The 18272-nt window shown below is 41.0% G+C and overlaps 3 protein-coding genes across 3 annotated transcripts in view; all 3 read right to left on the reverse strand.

The window, feature by feature from the left end:
- Positions 1 to 1344, reverse strand: part of LOC131936608 (leucine-rich repeat protein soc-2 homolog) — an 8539-nt gene extending 7195 nt beyond the window's left edge. Inside the window, exons 1-2 of the mRNA XM_059293668.1 lie at positions 1246 to 1344; positions 412 to 516 (exon numbers count right to left, since the gene is read on the reverse strand). Coding sequence (XP_059149651.1) covers positions 412 to 516; positions 1246 to 1344 — 204 coding nt within the window. The remainder of the gene's footprint in view (positions 1 to 411; positions 517 to 1245) is intronic.
- A 5680-nt stretch (positions 1345 to 7024) lies between these two features.
- LOC131936614 (osteomodulin-like) lies at positions 7025 to 10567 on the reverse strand. Its single transcript, XM_059293675.1, has 3 exons — positions 10405 to 10567; positions 8789 to 8884; positions 7025 to 8162 (listed from the first exon to the last, which is right to left on the reverse strand). The coding sequence occupies exons 1-3, from the start codon at positions 10501 to 10503 to the stop codon at positions 7239 to 7241; spliced, it is 1119 nt and encodes a 372-aa protein (XP_059149658.1). The 5' UTR covers positions 10504 to 10567; the 3' UTR covers positions 7025 to 7238.
- Positions 10568 to 15559: 4992 nt separating this feature from the next.
- Positions 15560 to 18114, reverse strand: LOC131936615 (leucine-rich repeats and immunoglobulin-like domains protein 2). Its single transcript, XM_059293676.1, has 3 exons — positions 17988 to 18114; positions 17121 to 17225; positions 15560 to 16507 (listed from the first exon to the last, which is right to left on the reverse strand). The coding sequence occupies exons 1-3, from the start codon at positions 18084 to 18086 to the stop codon at positions 15596 to 15598; spliced, it is 1116 nt and encodes a 371-aa protein (XP_059149659.1). The 5' UTR covers positions 18087 to 18114; the 3' UTR covers positions 15560 to 15595.
- Between the last annotated feature and the right edge of the window lie 158 nt (positions 18115 to 18272).

Genomic DNA, 18272 nt, shown 5'->3' on the forward strand with positions numbered 1-18272 from the left:
AGATGTAGATGTAGATGTAGATGTAGATGTAGATGTAGATGTAGATGTAGATGTAGATGTAGATGTAGATGTAGATGTAGATGTAGATGTAGATGTAGATGTAGATGTAGATGTAGATGTAGATGTAGATGTAGATGTAGATGTAGATGTAGATGTAGATGTAGATGTAGATGTAGATGTAGATGTAGATGTAGATGTAGATGTAGATGTAGATGTAGATGTAGATGTAGATGTAGATGTAGATGTAGATGTAGATGTAGATGTAGATGTAGATGTAGATGTAGATGTAGATGTAGTTGTAGTTGTAGATGTAAATGTAGATGTAGATGTAGATGTAGATGTAGATGTAGATGTAAAAATTAAACCAACTCCTTAAGTGGTCAGTTGGTCAGTTATATTGAAACTACTCACACGGAACATTATGTCAGTGACATTCAGATGACACTCGTCATATGTCATAATGCGAGGAATCGTCACGCCTATACACCGGATGGTAAAACGGCTTCCCAGACATGTCTATCTTTGGATAGTGGAAATTAGATGTTACAATCTAGCCTATGTAGTTAGATATTGTAAATTGAATGTTAGAAGCTAGCCGATGTAGTTAAATACGGGAAGTATTTGTAAAGATTTAGAACTTTTTAATTTTAGAAATATGAATGTAGATGATAGTATGTAGGTGTTATTATATAAATGTAAAGGGACGGAGTGCTCTAGCCTTCTCGAGTTCGAATCCGGGTTTAAGTCGACAGAGCTTAGAAATGTAAAACATCTCAATAAGTTTAGATTTATAAAACCAACTCAAGTAAGAAGTTTAGATTTATTATACCCAATCAAGTAGTTTAGATTTATAAAACCACCTCAGAAGTCTATATATGTAAAACCACTTCAAGAAGATTATATTTATAAAATCACTCAGACGTTTAGATTTGAAAAACCATCTTAATAAGTTTAGATATGCAAAACATTTCAATAAGTTTTGATTTACAAAACCATCTCAATAAATTCAGGTTCATAAAACCATCTCAATAAATTCAGATTTATAAAACCACCTCAATAAGTTTAGATTTATAAAATCGCCTGAAGAATTGCAGATATGCACAAAAACAATGGGAACATTCATTTAAGTTAACAAAGTTTGCTATAAACATAGACGACAAAATTTGTGATGTTGAGAAAAAAATCCTACATCTGAAAAGGGAATATGTCCTGTAATGATTAAAGTCTGTCAGTAGGACCACTTACCTTAGAGTACATGTCCTGCAGGACAGAACAGGTGGCGCCATAGGTGTACACTAATGACCCGAACAGGACAGTGAGCAGAACTGCATGGTTTAGCGCCATTTTTCACGTTGAAAGTTAACACGATTGATTAATACGGCGGTTGTTTTTTTTTTTTTCTTATCAAATAGGTCATCGACAAAAATGATATCTTTAATATTGTTTATTGAAAAAATGTATTGTAATGGCAAGTTTAGATAAGAAAATAATGTAAAGTTTTTCGAAGTGTTTCTACTAGCGTTTATTTAAACTTGATTTCTATTCCGTGCCTTTATCTGTCGCTATGAGTCCGACATGCAAAGGAAATTTTACCAACTTCTACCGAACTATTTGTTTCAAACTTGCTACGCAGGTCAAGATGGGTTGACAATGTAATGTGACATAAATTTGTACATCAAGCTGTTTAATTGAATACATTTATTTTACCAGTAACTAATGATTCCATTTTAAAGTACTAATAAGCAGAGGCGTCGCGAGGCGGGGGGTGCGGACCGCACCGAGTGTCACCATTTAGGGGTGACACCAAGACAACATTGCAAAATTTATAGAAGAAAAATGCTCTTGTAAGTTCACTTAATGATTAATAAGAGTTAAGCCACCTGTATGAATAACTGAATATAGATAACCATAAGTTATAAACATAAGTTTTTTGGGTGGGGGGGGGGGGTGATTTCACGAGGTCCGCACCGGTTGACACCCTACTTCCACAGGCCACTGTCAATAATCAAGCAAGCTAGCACTTTAGTCGTTAAATTCGATGTAATAATACTAAAAGACATACAGTTGATTTCGGTTTTTTTTGTTCGTTTTTATGTGGGTTTTTTTTTTGTCTCGGACATTTAAAAAAATGTATTATATTGAAATTAGATCAAGTATCTTCTTTGAATAAACGATCTACATTTATTCGAAAGTTTGTTGATCTTTAATTTTTTTAAAGACATTTTTCCTTTTGGTGTACCAGAAGGTGCATTATTTAGTCATTAAGTTTCTCTCCACGAGCCTTTAACTTGAAACCATCTTCTTTTAAGGTGTTTACAGTAAGTTGAAACAGCTGATCATCAGGATGTGATTTCTGGGATTGTAGCTCAAAATATTTATATACATTCTTCAAAATTACAGACATAATATTTATATTTAGAGTAACTGGTTTATTATCAGTAATATTTCTGTAAAAGTGTAATATGGTGTTGTCCTGTAAGTTGAAAATTCTTTTGGGCTTGTCTTCGAAGCAGAGAAAGTTTAGGTGGAAGAGCCTTTATTGTTTCCTACCAAACAGGACTGCCCTCTTTGTGTATAGCTCAAGTACATAAAAGGCCGGTCATAGAGCCCAAATTTTACTCTACAACTACCAGCCATTTTTCTCTAATAATGTAACGGTTTAATTATGCTTTTTATTTTTTGTGTGCCTCAAACATGTAATTAACAGCGTCAGTATTCCTTACCATGGTAGCTCTAGTATCACAATAATAAACGTATATTTTTTTATTTTTTTCCCGCCTCAGACACGTTATTTACAGCGTCAGTTGTGTGTTCGCTTTAGTATTACAGTTTTCATCATCGGCTTGTGAGGACTGATACAGATTTACAATAGTAATATTTCTTTCATACTTGTAGCCTGCTTTCATTCATTTAAGATAGTTTACTTATACATAGATCTAATACAAAACGTCTAAACATAAATTGATATAAATAAAAAAATAAAAATAAAACCAACCTGAAACTGAAAATGTGTAATTAAATGATGATTCAAGGAATTTTTTTTCCCCGGCGTGGTGGGCTGAGGGGACGGGGGACGGGGGGGGGGGGGGGAGGGTGGAATTTGGGTTTTTAAGTAGAGCTGAAATAAATTTGGGATTACAGAGAATTAATATGATACAAATTTTAAGCAATCGGAAAAGTTTTGTTATTACAATGAGACACATCAAGGTAAATATTCTTCCCTTTCAAACATCTATATCTATACAGGCCTCAAACAGTTTTTTTTTATTTTTTGTTCATTATTAATTCAATTGTTTTAAACATTTAAATCAGTAATAATAATTTATTTGATAGATTTTACACAGCATCAAGGACATGAACATCAATTGCATATATAATAATCAAAGGGAGAAAATAACATGGCATAAGAACTAGACTAAAATAAGGTGTGCAAACTAGGTTTCTCTTGACTGCTTAGTTTACTGTGCTCCGTCCTTAGCTGCGGTGTCAAAAGTTCACATTGTAGCCACCCATGGACAGAAATAGTAACGACCGTGGGAGAAGTGTCTCTGTAATACACATACTGATCTATCATTCCAAAACTTTCCATGACATAAAATTGACCCTTGGCGACGAGGGCACGCTACCTTGAAATATCCACCAGTCCGGTTGAGTGGGGGGGGGGGGGGGTGTGCGATGATGCTTGAGACTGTCTAAATTAAAATTAATACTTTATTTATTTCTTTCCTGTACATTTTTTTGTTTCAGTTAAGTGAGAATTCCCAGTCTATGCCTTAGCTTTACTCGAAATATTTCTTTTAACTCGATGTCCGTGTATTTTGTGAAAAAAATATCTGCTAAAAGTATAGTCTTGTTTTTATATTCGATATTTATACGTTCATTAAGCGTGTGGTAAAAATGTTTTTGTTCTTGTCTATGTGTTGGGGCGTATATATTGATCATTGTTATTTCTGTTTTGTCAATATCCAATGTGATGCATGCTATCCGGCCCTGTTTATCCGTGTATGTACATTTAATTTTGTGTTTGTCTGATGTACAAAGTATACTGGATCCTCTGCAGTTGAAACCAGTACAGTGCAGTGAGTTTTTAATACTGATATATGCATCTAGTTTTTTCGCTTCTTCTGTAGTTCCAATGTTAGTTTCCTGTAAAAGTAGGATGTCAATAGTGTGTTTATTTATTATGTTGTTTATATAATGTGTTTTGTCCCTAGCCCCCCTGATATTCAATATTGCCAGAGTTAGCATGAATTATTTGGGGTTTTCTTTCGAACATCTATTTCTGGAGGGCTGGATGGTGGTGGTCTTTTAACGCCAAACTTTCCAGCCGCTGGTTTGCTATCCCGTTGGGCCCTGGTCACGACCCTTTGAGGTGGCTTTACTGTAGGTAGTTGTTTTTTACTTGAACTGATTGCTTGACTATATGACAGTTGACATGATACCTTTGTTGCTGATATACTTTGTGAGCTTTTAATTTCCTTTAGCGGTTTCGTTATGTTTTCCGAACTGGTGTTATCTTGAAGAATATCATTTATTGTTTCGCCGACTGCCTCCAAATTTTTGTTGATCCCCATCTTTTTGAGACCCTGTTACTATGGAATTTCTGGTCGCTATTGTCTCCATGGCTTCGGCCTCTATGGTGGTTTCTGCTACGCTTTCGTTAACTTGCTGTGATGCTGCAGTAGTATGATGTGTTTCAGTTTGGCCATCTACTCCAAAGGCATCTTCTACCTCTATATGCCTTGCTTCTCTGAGCATTTCATTTTGTCTTTCTCCGTCAACATCATAACTGTCCCAATGCTTTAAGAAATTTCTATTGTTACTTAGATGCTCCCTAACTTCTTCTTTATCATTTGCATCCCAAGGCTCAATTGCCCTGTACTGTCCATCTACTAGCTGGACGTCTTCAAGAGCGCGAGTCCTCAAATGCTCACACATTTTAGGCAGGTGCCTGTCTGTGTTGCAGTGGCAACATTGCACCCTCCTCCCATTGAGAATTATAAGGACTCTGCTCTCCTTGTTGGCCTCATTTGTAAGTATAATATAGCGTGGCAGACTCTCCACGCCTTCTTTCTCCAGAGAGATGGTGAATTGGACATTTATTAACGTGTAAAAATAAAATAAACTGGAAAGTATTTCAAATTCTCAGAGTAGTATATTCTCAGAACGATCAAATATATTGATTAATTATAATATGGAAACTAACAGTTTCTTAATTTACATAGATTAAATTTATAATTCAAAAATAACAAAAATGAAAAGATTTGATTAACTTTTATAAACTAAAATTAAAGTACTTATTTTTCTAAAAATAGTAAACAAATATTCTATTTTGTTATATAAATTTTATGTATTTATTTTAGAATTTTAGAAAATATTTATAAGTTGCTTCCCTTTATCATTCTAAAAAAGAAAAAAAAAGAAAGTAGCTTAGATAATTTAATCGAAAATTACCGACCGATCGATGGACTGACGATCGACGTACCGACTGACAGAACGACCGATTGAGTAAATAATAAACATTTAAAATTTAGTCACACTATACGTGAAATAATACAAAATATCCTGCGTACCGACTGACAGAACGACCGATTGAGTAAATAATAAACATTTAAAATTTAGTCACACTATACGTGAAATAATACAAAATATCCTGTTAGATATAAAGAGGAAATCTTTAAATGGATAAAAATTGTATCTTTCATTTGTATATTCATATATATATATATATATATATATATATATATATATATATATATATATATATATATATATATATATATATATATATATACATATATGTATGTATATGTATATATGAAATATTAAAAAAAAAAGTATTTATATTTATATTCTCAACAAACTACAACACTACAACAACAATTAAAATAATGTGTGTAAAGTACAAAAATTATTATTAAAATTTTAAAACTTAGGAAAATTATGTTTGGAAAATTATGTTAGGAAAATTATGTTAGGAAATTTATGTTCATTCTCCTAGTTAAAACAATGTTACTATCATAATTGTTTAACATATCGTTTGGTATAAACAGGTGTGTTAAAAACTCTAAAAGCGATACTTTAAACATACAAAAAACATGTGTAGCATACGCGGCTGTTAGTGTTGTCTATTTGGATAGTTTGGATTTAGATTGAAAAGGCTGGCCGTAGAATAAACTGCATGTAACCTTACCCTCATTTAGTAGATTGAGTTTGTTGATCTATGCTGTTTCTCTAATATATGTTTGCGCTCAAAGACATGTGGAGTTGTTTCACTTTGACTACTATTTACCGCAGGTGAACTTTACGTTGGTGTGTGGTTAGGTTTGAGGTGGATGTGTGAGGTTTACGGTGGATGTGTGAGGTTAATGGTGGATGTGTGAGGTTTACGGTGGATTTGTGAGGTTACGGTGGATTTGTGAGGTTTACGGTGGATGTGTGAGGTTTACGGTGGATGTGTACAAGTGGTTTACGGTGGATGTGTGAGGTTTACGGTGGATGTGTGAGGTTTACGGTGGATGTGTGAGGTTTACGGTGGATGTGTGAGGTTTACGGTGGATGTGTACAAGTGTTTAGATTTACGGTGGATGTGTACAAGTGGTTTACGGTGGATTTGTGAGGTTTACGGTGGATGTGTACAAGTGTTTTACGGTGGATTTGTGAGGTTTACGGTGGATGTGTACAATTGGTTTACGGTGGATTTGTGATATTTACGGTGGATGAGTACATGTGTGAGGTTTACGGTGGATGTGTGAGGTTTACGGTGGATGTGTGAGGTTTACGGTGGATGTGTGAGGTTTACGGTGGATGTGTGAGGTTTACGGTGGATGTGTGAGGTTTACGGTGGATGTGTGAGGTTTACGGTGGATGTGTGAGGTTTACGGTGGATGTGTGAGGTTTACGGTGGATGTGTGATGTTTACGGTGGATGTGTGAGGTTTACGGTGGATGTGTGAGGTTTACGGTGGATGTGTGAGGTTTACGGTGGATGTGTGAGGTTTACGGTGGATGTGTGATGTTTACGGTGGATGTGTGATGTTTACGGTGGATGTGTGATGTTTACGGTGGATGTGTGAGGTTTACGGTGGATGTGTGAGGTTTACGGTGGATGTGTGAGGTTTACGGTGGATGTGTGAGGTTTACGGTGGATGTGTGAGGTTTACGGTGGATGTGTGAGGTTTACGGTGGATGTGTGAGGTTTACGGTGGATGTGTGAGGTTTACGGTGGATGTGTGAGGTTTACGGCGCAGCTGGGCACAACTTGGCCAGATCTGTAAAAAATACTTTCACAGTGACGTCACCGCAAGTGCCCCAAATGGTGAGCTGCGGGTTCCGGCTGAACCAATCAGCGAGCGGCGATTCCTCGCACGTGCAGACGAGCTGTAAGTCGTACTGGAAGTCAAGGCCACGGAGCTTGGTCAGCGAGGCGACGGCAAGAGGGACGCGGGTGAGCAGGGTGTACCTGAAGGACAGGTACCCTAGGGACGGCATGTTGTCAAAGGCGTGGGCGGAGATGGTGGTCAGTGGGTTGCTGGACAGCTCGAGTTCAAAGATGGCCGGCATGGCTGGGAAGGTGGACTCGTTGAGCTCAGTGAGGGCGTTGTTCTCCAGGTTGAGGTATATCAGCTGTGAGGGCACGTCCCTAGCCTGGGTCAGTTGGTTCTCCACCATTGTTAACCTCTGTAGCGCTGTTAGGTTTGACCAGTCACGTGGGATTGCTGATATATTCGCGGCAATGACCGTAAGATCGATGAGAACGTTTTTTAAATTGCTCAACGAGTTTTCCGTGACGGTGTTCATTTTGTTTTGGATTATGGAGAGTTTTTCCAGAGTTTTAAGCTCGTTAACCCAGACTGGCCAGGATGTGATGCTGTTGTTTTGTAAATTTAAACGCTTGATCGTTGAAGCGAAAGTTGAATTTTCCGGGAATTCCCACTGAGCTATTGCGACGTCGCGCAAAAGAATTTCTTCAAGCCGCGGGAGATCTTTCATGGTGTTGAAAAAATTGGGAACTTGTGAATTATCGAGATGGATGGACTCCAGTGTCGGAGCGGTCAAGCTGAGGGCTCCGTCAGAGATGTTTCTGATGGTGGAGGTGACGATATTTATTAGAGACAGACCTGCTGGGAAACTGCTGTCCTCAACGACAGCAATGTCCATGTTCTGGAAAATATGGACAAAGTTACACGAACATTGTCCAAATAATATTTAAACAGACATTTTGTATAGAGTTACAAATCGTAGGTAACCTTTTTTTGAGACCATTGAAATTCAATAGAGAAGTTATTACTACAGCATAGAATACTCGTAATAAGTGTTTCTTTCAGACTTTTTTCTTCTAGGGAGGAAGGGTGGGGGCTCTTGATATTATCGGCATGGGGGGGGGGCACTGGTAAAAGTTTGTATTTCCTATATAATTTCCACTTCGTTCGGGGAGGGGGGAGGCAGTAGACTTTCTTAGGGGGGGGGGAGCGGATGCCTGGAAGAAACTCTGCTCGTAATGTTTGATAATTAACTGTACATTATTGATATAGGTGGGGCGGGGAAGTAGCTGGCAGAGGTAGGACTGTCATAGGGGGACTAATAGGATCATCGGAGACCAACAAAGGTGGAGGGAACTCTTTGACAGCCCAATGTGTCTTGGGCACAAACAAAGGAAAAGATGATGATGATATATATAGGCGTATCCTAGTATAGATGTTTGATTTATACTACAGTAAAATGTTGTTGCAATGAACAATATCTAAATTATGTTGTACGAAAATATTTCGTAGTAACCAACAACGTACCTCAAACCTCATAACTGACACATTTAAAGGGCAAAGGTCAAATGATGGTAGAACCGGAAGTGACGCGTCAGTGATGTAGATTTGATACTTGCACGTCTGTTGATAAAAACAGAACTGGTCAATATGTGATGGTCAACATGAACTGGTCACCATGTGTTAGTCAACATGAACTGGTCAACATGAACTGGTCAACATGAACTGGTCAACATAAACTGGTCAACATGTGCTGGTCAACATGAACTGGTCAAAATGAACTGGTCAATATGAACTGGTCAACATGAACTGGTCAACATGAACTGGTCAATATGAACTGGCCAACATGAACTGGTCAAAATGAACTGGTCAATATGAACTGGTCAAAATGAACTGGTCAATATGAACTGGTCAACATGAACTGGTCAACATGAACTGGTCAACATGAACTGGTCAACATGAACTGGTCAATATGAACTGGTCAACATGAACTGGTCAACATGAACTGGTCAACATGAACTGGTCAACATGAACTGGTCAACATGAACTGGTCACCATGAACTGGTCAACATGAACTGGTCAACATGAACTGGTCAACATGAACTGGTCAACATGAACTGGTCACCATGTGTTAGTCAACATGAACTGGTCAACATGTACTGGTCAACATGAACTGGTCAACATGAACTGGTCACCATGTGTTAGTCAACATGAACTGGTCAACATGTACTGGTCAACATGAACTGGTCAACATGAACTGGTCACCATGTGTTAGTCAACATGAACTGGTCAACATGTACTGGTCAACATAAACTGGTCAACATGCACTGCCAACATGAACTGGTCAACATGAACTGGTCACCATGTGTTAGTCAACATGAACTGGTCAACATGAACTGGTCAACATGTACTGGTCAACATGAACTGGTCAACATGAACTGGTCACCATGTGTTAGTCAACATGTACTGGTCAACATGAACTGGTCAACATGAACTGGTCAACATGAACTGGTCACCATGTGTTAGTCAACATGTACTGGTCAACATGTACTGGTCAACATGAACTGGTCAAAATGAACTGGTTAACATGTACTGATCAACATGTAGTGGTCAACATGAACTGGTCAACATAAATTGATCAACATGTTGTGGTCAACATGTACTGGTCTACATGAACTGGTCAACATGTACTGGTCAACATGTACTGGTCAACATGAACTGATCAACATAAACTGGTCAACATGTAGTGGTCAAAATAAATTGGTCAACATAAATTGGTCAACATGAACTGATCAACATAAACTGGTCAAAATAAATTGGTCAAAATAAATTGGTCAACATAAATTGGTTAACATGAACTTGTCAACATGAACTGGTCAACATGAACTGGTCAACATGAACTGGTCAACATGAACTGGTCAACATGAACTGGTCAACATAAATTGGTCACCAAACATGAACTGGTCAACATGAACTGCTCAACATGTGCTGGTCAACACGAACTGGTCAACATGTGCTGGTCAACTCGAACTGGTCAACTTGTGTTGGTCAACATGAACTGGTCAACATAAACTGGTCAACATGAACTAGTCATCTTGTACTGGTCAACATGAACTGGTCAACATGAACTGTTGTGTACTCACCGTATTGCAGAGATCCTCTAAGACAGTACACGACTTAGCATCAACGGCAGAGATTGAGCTAATTAACCAAGCCGTACTAATTAGAATTATCAACTTCATTTCAATTTGACTATAGACAAACCACCAAAACTAATACTTCCAACCCTCCTCTATAACTAGATTACTTAAATTCACTGTGTGGTTTTAAGCACATTTATATCACGTGACAAAAAGATTTTTAACAGCTGCGCGGTTTTAGATAATTAGACCAAAGTCTTAGATAATTAGTTCTAAAACGATGACAGGCTTTGTAATCTCGGGATTGTTAATTTAATGAGTGGCAGGCACCGAAAATGATAAAATATCGCGTTAGCAGTATTACAGCTTGTTTTAAATGGTCTAGAACTTGTGAGCTGCAATCAAAGATAGTATATAATTATGGTTAATTTCGAAGTCCATTTATACTAAGCTAATCATCATGTGAAATTCTTTTGTAAATTTAAACGCGTGTTAAAGTATAATTTTCCGGGAATTCCCATTGAGCTATTCGCAAGTACTGTTTGAATTTGTGGAAGTTGTAGATGGTGTGGTAGTAGGACAGGTGTGTTAGTAGGACAGGTGTGTTAGTAGGACAGGTGTGTTAGTAGGACAGGTGTGTTAGTAGGACAGGTGTGGTAGTAGGACAGGTGTGTTAGTAGGACAGGTGTGGTAGTAGGACAGGTGTGGTAGTAGGACAGGTGTGTTAGTAGGACAGGTGTGGTAGCAGGTGTGGTAGTAGGACAGGTGTGGTAGTAGGACAGGTGTGTTAGTAGGACAGGTGTGTTAGTAGGACAGGTGTGGTAGTAGGACAGGTGTGGTAGTAGGACAGGTGTGGTAGTAGGACAGGTGTGGTAGTAGGTGTGGTAGTAGGACAGGTGTGGTAGTAGGACAGGTGTGGTAGTAGGACAGGTGTGGTAGTAGGATAGGTGTGGTAGTAGGACAGGTGTGTTAGTAGGACAGGTGTGGTAGTAGGACAGGTGTGGTAGTAGGACAGGTGTGGTAGTAGGACAGGTGTGGTAGTAGGTGTGGTAGTAGGACAGGTGTGGTAGCAGGTGTGGTAGTAGGACAGGTGTGGTAGTAGGATAGGTGTGGTAGTAGGACAGGTGTGTTAGTAGGACAGGTGTGGTAGTAGGACAGGTGTGGTAGTAGGACAGGTGTGGTAGTAGGACAGGTGGGGTAGTAGGACAGGTGTGGTAGTAGGACAGGTGTGGTAGTAGGACAGGTGTGGTAGTAGGACAGGTGTGGTAGTAGGACAGGTGGGGTAGTAGGACAGGTGTGGTAGTAGGACAGGTGTGGTAGTAGGACAGGTGTGGTAGTAGGACAGGTGTGGTAGTAGGACAGGTGTGGTAGTAGGACAGGTGTGGTAGTAGGACAGGTGTGGTAGTAGGACAGTTGGGGTAGTAGGACAGGTGTGGTAGTAGGACAGGTGTGGTAGTAGGACAGGTGTGGTAGTAGGACAGGTGTGGTAGTAGGACAGGTGTGGTAGTAGGACAGGTGTGGTAGTAGGACAGGTGTGGTAGTAGGACAGGTGTGGTAGTAGGACAGGTGTGGTAGTAGGACAGGTGTGGTAGTAGGACAGGTGTGGTAGTAGGACAGGTGTGGTAGTAGGTGTGGTAGTAGGACAGGTGTGGTAGTAGGACAGGTGTGGTAGTAGGACAGGTGTGGTAGTAGGTGTGGTAGTAGGACAGGTGTGGTAGTAGGACAGGTGTGGTAGTAGGACAGGTGTGGTAGTAGGACAGGTGTGGTAGCAGGTGTGGTAGTAGGACAGGTGTGGTAGTAGGATAGGTGTGGTAGTAGGACAGGTGTGTTAGTAGGACAGGTGTGGTAGTAGGACAGGTGTGGTAGTAGGACAGGTGTGGTAGTAGGACAGGTGGGGTAGTAGGACAGGTGTGGTAGTAGGACAGGTGTGGTAGTAGGACAGGTGTGGTAGTAGGACAGGTGTGGTAGTAGGACAGGTGGGGTAGTAGGACAGGTGTGGTAGTAGGACAGGTGTGGTAGTAGGACAGGTGTGGTAGTAGGACAGGTGTGGTAGTAGGACAGGTGTGGTAGTAGGACAGGTGTGGTAGTAGGACAGGTGTGGTAGTAGGACAGGTGTGGTAGTAGGACAGTTGGGGTAGTAGGACAGGTGTGGTAGTAGGACAGGTGTGGTAGTAGGACAGGTGTGGTAGTAGGACAGGTGTGGTAGTAGGACAGGTGTGGTAGTAGGACAGGTGTGGTAGTAGGACAGGTGTGGTAGTAGGACAGGTGTGGTAGTAGGACAGGTGTGGTAGTAGGACAGGTGTGGTAGTAGGACAGGTGTGGTAGTAGGACAGGTGTGGTAGTAGGTGTGGTAGTAGGACAGGTGTGGTAGTAGGACAGGTGTGGTAGTAGGACAGGTGTGGTAGTAGGTGTGGTAGTAGGACAGGTGTGGTAGTAGGACAGGTGTGGTAGTACGTGTGGTAGTAGGACAGGTGTGGTAGTAGGACAGGTGTGGTAGTAGGTGTGGTAGTAGGACAGGTGTGGTAGTAGGACAGGTGTGGTAGTAGGTGTGGTAGTAGGACAGGTGTGGTAGTAGGACAGGTGTGGTAGTAGGACAGGTGTGGTAGTAGGACAGGTGTGGTAGTAGGACAGGTGTGGTAGTAGGACAGGTGTGGTAGTAGGACAGGTGTGGTAGCAGGTGTGGTAGTAGGACAGGTGTGGTAGTAGGACAGGTGTGTTAGTAGGACAGGTGTGGTAGCAGGTGTGGTAGTAGGACAGGTGTGGTAGCAGGTGTGGTAGTAGGACAGGTGTGGTAGTAGGTGTGGTAGTAGGACAGGTGTGGTAGTAGGACAGGTGTGGTAGCAGGTGTGGTAGTAGGACAGGTGTGGTAGTAGGTGTGGTAGTAGGACAGGTGTGGTAGTAGGACAGGTGTGGTAGTAGGTGTGGTAGTAGGACAGGTGTGGTAGCAGGTGTGGTAGTAGGACAGGTGTGGTAGTAGGTGTGGTAGTAGGACAGGTGTGGTAGTAGGACAGGTGTGGTAGTAGGACAGGTGTGGTAGTAGGACAGGTGTGGTAGTAGGACAGGTGTGGTAGTAGGACAGGTGTGGTAGTAGGACAGGTGTGGTAGTAGGACAGGTGTGGTAGTAGGACAGTTGGGGTAGTAGGACAGGTGTGGTAGTAGGACAGGTGTGGTAGTAGGACAGGTGTGGTAGTAGGACAGGTGTGGTAGTAGGACAGGTGTGGTAGTAGGACAGGTGTGGTAGTAGGACAGGTGTGGTAGTAGGACAGGTGTGGTAGTAGGACAGGTGTGGTAGTAGGACAGGTGTGGTAGTAGGACAGGTGTGGTAGTAGGACAGGTGTGGTAGTAGGTGTGGTAGTAGGACAGGTGTGGTAGTAGGACAGGTGTGGTAGTAGGACAGGTGTGGTAGTAGGTGTGGTAGTAGGACAGGTGTGGTAGTAGGACAGGTGTGGTAGTACGTGTGGTAGTAGGACAGGTGTGGTAGTAGGACAGGTGTGGTAGTAGGTGTGGTAGTAGGACAGGTGTGGTAGTAGGACAGGTGTGGTAGTAGGTGTGGTAGTAGGACAGGTGTGGTAGTAGGACAGGTGTGGTAGTAGGACAGGTGTGGTAGTAGGACAGGTGTGGTAGTAGGACAGGTGTGGTAGTAGGACAGGTGTGGTAGCAGGTGTGGTAGTAGGACAGGTGTGGTAGTAGGACAGGTGTGGTAGTAGGACAGGTGTGGTAGTAGGTGTGGTAGTAGGACAGGTGTGGTAGCAGGTGTGGTAGTAGGACAGGTGTGGTAGTAGGACAGGTGTGGTAGTAGGACAGGTGTGGTAGTAGGTGTGGTAGTAGGACAGGTGTGGTAGCAGGTGTGGTAGTAGGACAGGTGTGGTAGTAGGACAGGTGTGGTAGTAGGACAGGTGTGGTAGTAGGACAGGTGTGGTAGTAGGACAGGTGTGTTAGTAGGACAGGTGTGGTAGTAGGACAGGTGTGGTAGTAGGACAGGTGTGGTAGTAGGACAGGTGTGGTAGTAGGTGTGTTAGTAGGACAGGTGTGGTAGTAGGACAGGTGTGGTAGTAGGACAGGTGTGGTAGTAGGACAGGTGTGTTAGTAGGACAGGTGTGGTAGTAGGACAGGTGTGGTAGTAGGACAGGTGTGGTAGTAGGACAGGTGTGGTAGTAGGTGTGTTAGTAGGACAGGTGTGGTAGTAGGACAGGTGTGGTAGTAGGACAGGTGTGGTAGTAGGACAGGTGTGGTTTTTTTTGTTGAATTGACAATACATTTTTAAATGCGAAGAAATTTCTCACCGAGAATGAAAAAATTTCTAATTTACCCAGAAACCATAAGCCCTAGTAGGATATTTAGAAGAATCCCTTATTTCTTAATTAATGAGATTAAACACTAATTTTAATTCATAGTACAATTACATTATTTAACTTTTGATGGTATGGAAGGTAATTTTAAGGGAAATAATTATAATACTATCATGTTTTTAATGAATGTCTGTCATACTAACCCGGAAGTATCGTGTTCGTATCGTGGGTAGCTTAAGTAGGCCGTACATGAGTCCATCCAGCTCTGATGGGTACCCAACTCAATTTAAAGAAATTAAAGGCGACTGGGAAAAGTCCTGACCACACTATCCCCTCGTATGCCGAGGTCACAGAAACAGGTGAACTCTATCTTTCCAATCGATCCTCAGGTTCAAAGGGTAAGTGTGCAACTCCTATAAGAATGTCGCTATCGGGCTTTTGTTATAGGTTTTTGTTGTTTACACATTTTACCAACAAATTAGTGTTTTTTATGTGCGTGGGCACATCTTATGGTCGCTTTCTTTATTTTCAGTTTTGATTATGATTAATGTCAAATATAACATTAATTAATTGAATAATAAACGTTTTAATAACGAGCTTTTATGTAATAATGCACTAAAAGAGAGATTAAATTATTTTCTTTATACATATAACAATACACTACTAGTTAAATAACTAATGTCAGAAATTTGTAAATTATTGTATAAATAATTAATTAGTTATCCAATTAACTCAACTGACCCACGTGCCGAATTTCAGAGAAATTGATTGGTTAAAAGTGCTCGAAATTTTGCCCGCCCATTTCGATCTGTACAGAAAGACCAAAAGACTAAGGAAACAAGTGAAATAAAGCTTGTAAAAAGATAATGTAAATAGTAAAATGCATTTTTAATGAGTATATATTTTTATGGACAGGCTTGAGCTACGAAAGTAAAAAAGATTTTAATGGTGACTTCACCACACGATCCACCTATAGACATGGTTGGATCCTGCATGAAAAAGTTGACCAGACTTTTTTCCTCGCACGTGCAGACCAGGGCCGCGTTGTCTCGCATGTCAATCTGGGTCATATGGGTGAGTACTGCCAGAGCGGTGGGTACTCGCGTCAAGAGTGTGTTGCCCATGGATAGCACACGCAGATGTTTTAGGTTGTCGAAGGCGTCGGTGGTGACCTTGGTGATGGGGTTGTAGTCGAGTTCAAGTTCCGTGAGTACTGAGTTCGCCGGGAAGGAGTCGATGTTGAGTTCTGTGATGACGTTCTTAGCCAGGCTTAGGAATTCGAGCTGAACGGGGATGTTTTTGCCGTTGGTGAGTTTGTTGTTGGCGAGGGTGAGTCTCTTCAGGGCCGAGAGAGCTGTCCAGTCTGGTGGGATGGCGCTGAGGTTGGCGTCCACGTACAACTGTTTGAGTGTGTTTGTCAGGTGGGAGAGGGCGCCGGTGGGGATGGAACCCACGCCTTCTTGATTGAAGTGGAGGTCGGTTAGGTCTTTGAAGTTTTGGATCCAGCTCGGCCAGGCAACGACGGAGTTGTTGGTCAGGTCAAGGCGTTTGACGGACATTCCGATTGTCTGTAGAACCGGTTCGTTCCAGTTCTTGATGTCCACGTGACGCAAGACCAGTTCCTCTATGTGGGTCAGTTTGCCCAGTGCGTCAGGGATTTCGGTTATGTCCGTCCTCTCGATGTCGATATGGGTTAAGGTTAAGTAGCAGTGGTTGAAGGCGCCGCTGGAGATGGTCTTGACCTTTGAGCTTTTGATTTCAAGGTAGCGCAGTCCAAAGGGAAGGCTGTTGTCTTGGAATACGTCTATAGAGCTATTCTAAAATACAATAATAAAACAGTTAAGTGTCGGATTCAAAATAGAAATTTTAAGAAAATATTGCTGTGATTTTCCTTACAACTGTTTTTCGAAGAAATTTTACTAAAATCACCAAACATGAACGATTTGTTTAATCGCTCATCTAAATGATTTCTACATTATTTTGTAATACATTTATATATTATTTTATGATACATTTATACATTATTTTATGATACATTTATACATTTTTTAATTTTATTTTTAGAGTCTGATCGACAGTTTTCCCGAATAGCCGATTGAACTACAAAGGAGCATGCAAAAAAATTAGTCACATGCACATAGCCTAACTACACTAAACTAAGTACAGTAAACAATTAAATATGATGTCTATAGAATGACTTACCGCAAACAATCAAATATGATGTCTATAGAACGACTTACAACAAACAATCAACAATGATGTCTATAGAAGGACTTACCGCAAACAATCAACTATGATGTCTATAGAATGACTTATCGCAAACAATCAACTATGATGTCTATAGAAGGACTTACCGCAAACAATCAACTATGATGTCTATAGAATGACTTATCGCAAACAATCAAATATGATGTCTATAGAACAACTTACCGCAAACGAAATGTCCGAGACGACGACTGTACAATCGTCAAACGATGGCAGCGCTGGTAGCGTGACGCCATTGCACTCCATGACGTCACCGTGGGCTAAACATTGCTGTGAAAAATTAATGCAGCTTATGAAATAATCACAGGAATATTCGATATCACTCATGTAGTATTTTCAAATGTGTGTTTTTTTAGACAAAGCTTTATTTATTTCCATAGTTTGATAGAGACACGGATATTTAGCAAATACACAACTCTATGCTACCGTCCTACCCGAACGAAATCAATTACCAGCATATACCAGAATTGTGCATCACTAGGTGGGATGACACTCAGAGTGTGAACCCATTGTGTCGATCCTTTGTCAAAGACTCATCTTCTTCTTCTTCTTAATTTTAGTGTTGGAAGGGATCCCCTCCAAAACAATTAAGTATACGTGTCAACTGGTTATGTGCCATTGATGCCATTGACTCCGATTTCAGCCTGCTTTTATGTTTGGTATTGCTTCCATAGCCGTTAACCAACCAAGGACAAACTTAAAGGCAGCAGTTGTTTGATTTTGGAGTTGTCTCTCCTAGAAGAGTGGCTGGAGTTGTCTCTCCTAGAAGAGTGGCTGGAGTTGTCTCTCCTAGAAGTGTGGCTGTGCCCAGCTAACGAGCTTCATCTGCCCGCGGGTTGTATGACTAAATTGTTATATCTTTAGCCATTGATGTGTCGACCTTCTTTTGATGGTATCACCTGGTACAGTCTATCCCTCCCGCCCATGTAATTGACGCTACTGTCCAACTCTACATATCACAACTCAACAAAGTACTAACCCCCCTGCTTCTAATCACTCCGAGTTTAAAAAAAAGGTGTGCACGTTCCTTACCGTTGAGTAGAGATTCTGCAACACAGTGCAAGACACTGCAGACGCCGAGGACAGCAGGACGGAGAAAACTGCGGCACCAAACAGAAGAACGGCAGCCATGTTGTGTGGGCAGACGAGCTCTGTCGGCTGCTTATCACAGGACTGGCCAGATACTCCGACAATTTTTTTTGGTGAGATGCATGCCAGGTGGTGTCTCGATTGAGAGATAGGAACATGCAATGACATGCTTTAACATGGAGCTCTTGAGTTTATCTGCCGGCTGGGATGTCGGTTTTTACGTTCGTC

This window comes from Physella acuta, unplaced genomic scaffold (assembly GCF_028476545.2).
Source record: "Physella acuta isolate Inbredline_101_S28 unplaced genomic scaffold, ASM2847654v3 ptg000182l, whole genome shotgun sequence".
Taxonomy (NCBI): domain Eukaryota; kingdom Metazoa; phylum Mollusca; class Gastropoda; family Physidae; genus Physella; species Physella acuta.

Bases quoted from the DNA above. Each gene is read 5' to 3' on its own strand.
- LOC131936614 (XM_059293675.1), bottom strand. From the start codon at position 10,503: ATGAAGTTGATAATTCTAATTAGTACGGCTTGGTTAATTAGCTCAATC. The intron at 8,885-10,404 runs GTGAGTACACAA...TTTTATCAACAG, and splicing joins TAGAGGATCTCTGCAATACG to ACGTGCAAGTATCAAATCTA. The intron at 8,163-8,788 runs GTACGTTGTTGG...CATATTTTCCAG, and splicing joins TGTCAGTTATGAGGTTTGAG to AACATGGACATTGCTGTCGT.
- LOC131936615 (XM_059293676.1), bottom strand. From the start codon at position 18,086: ATGGCTGCCGTTCTTCTGTTTGGTGCCGCAGTTTTCTCCGTCCTGCTG. The intron at 17,226-17,987 runs GTAAGGAACGTG...AATTTTTCACAG, and splicing joins TGCAGAATCTCTACTCAACG to CAATGTTTAGCCCACGGTGA. The intron at 16,508-17,120 runs GTAAGTTGTTCT...ATTGTATTTTAG, and splicing joins TCTCGGACATTTCGTTTGCG to AATAGCTCTATAGACGTATT.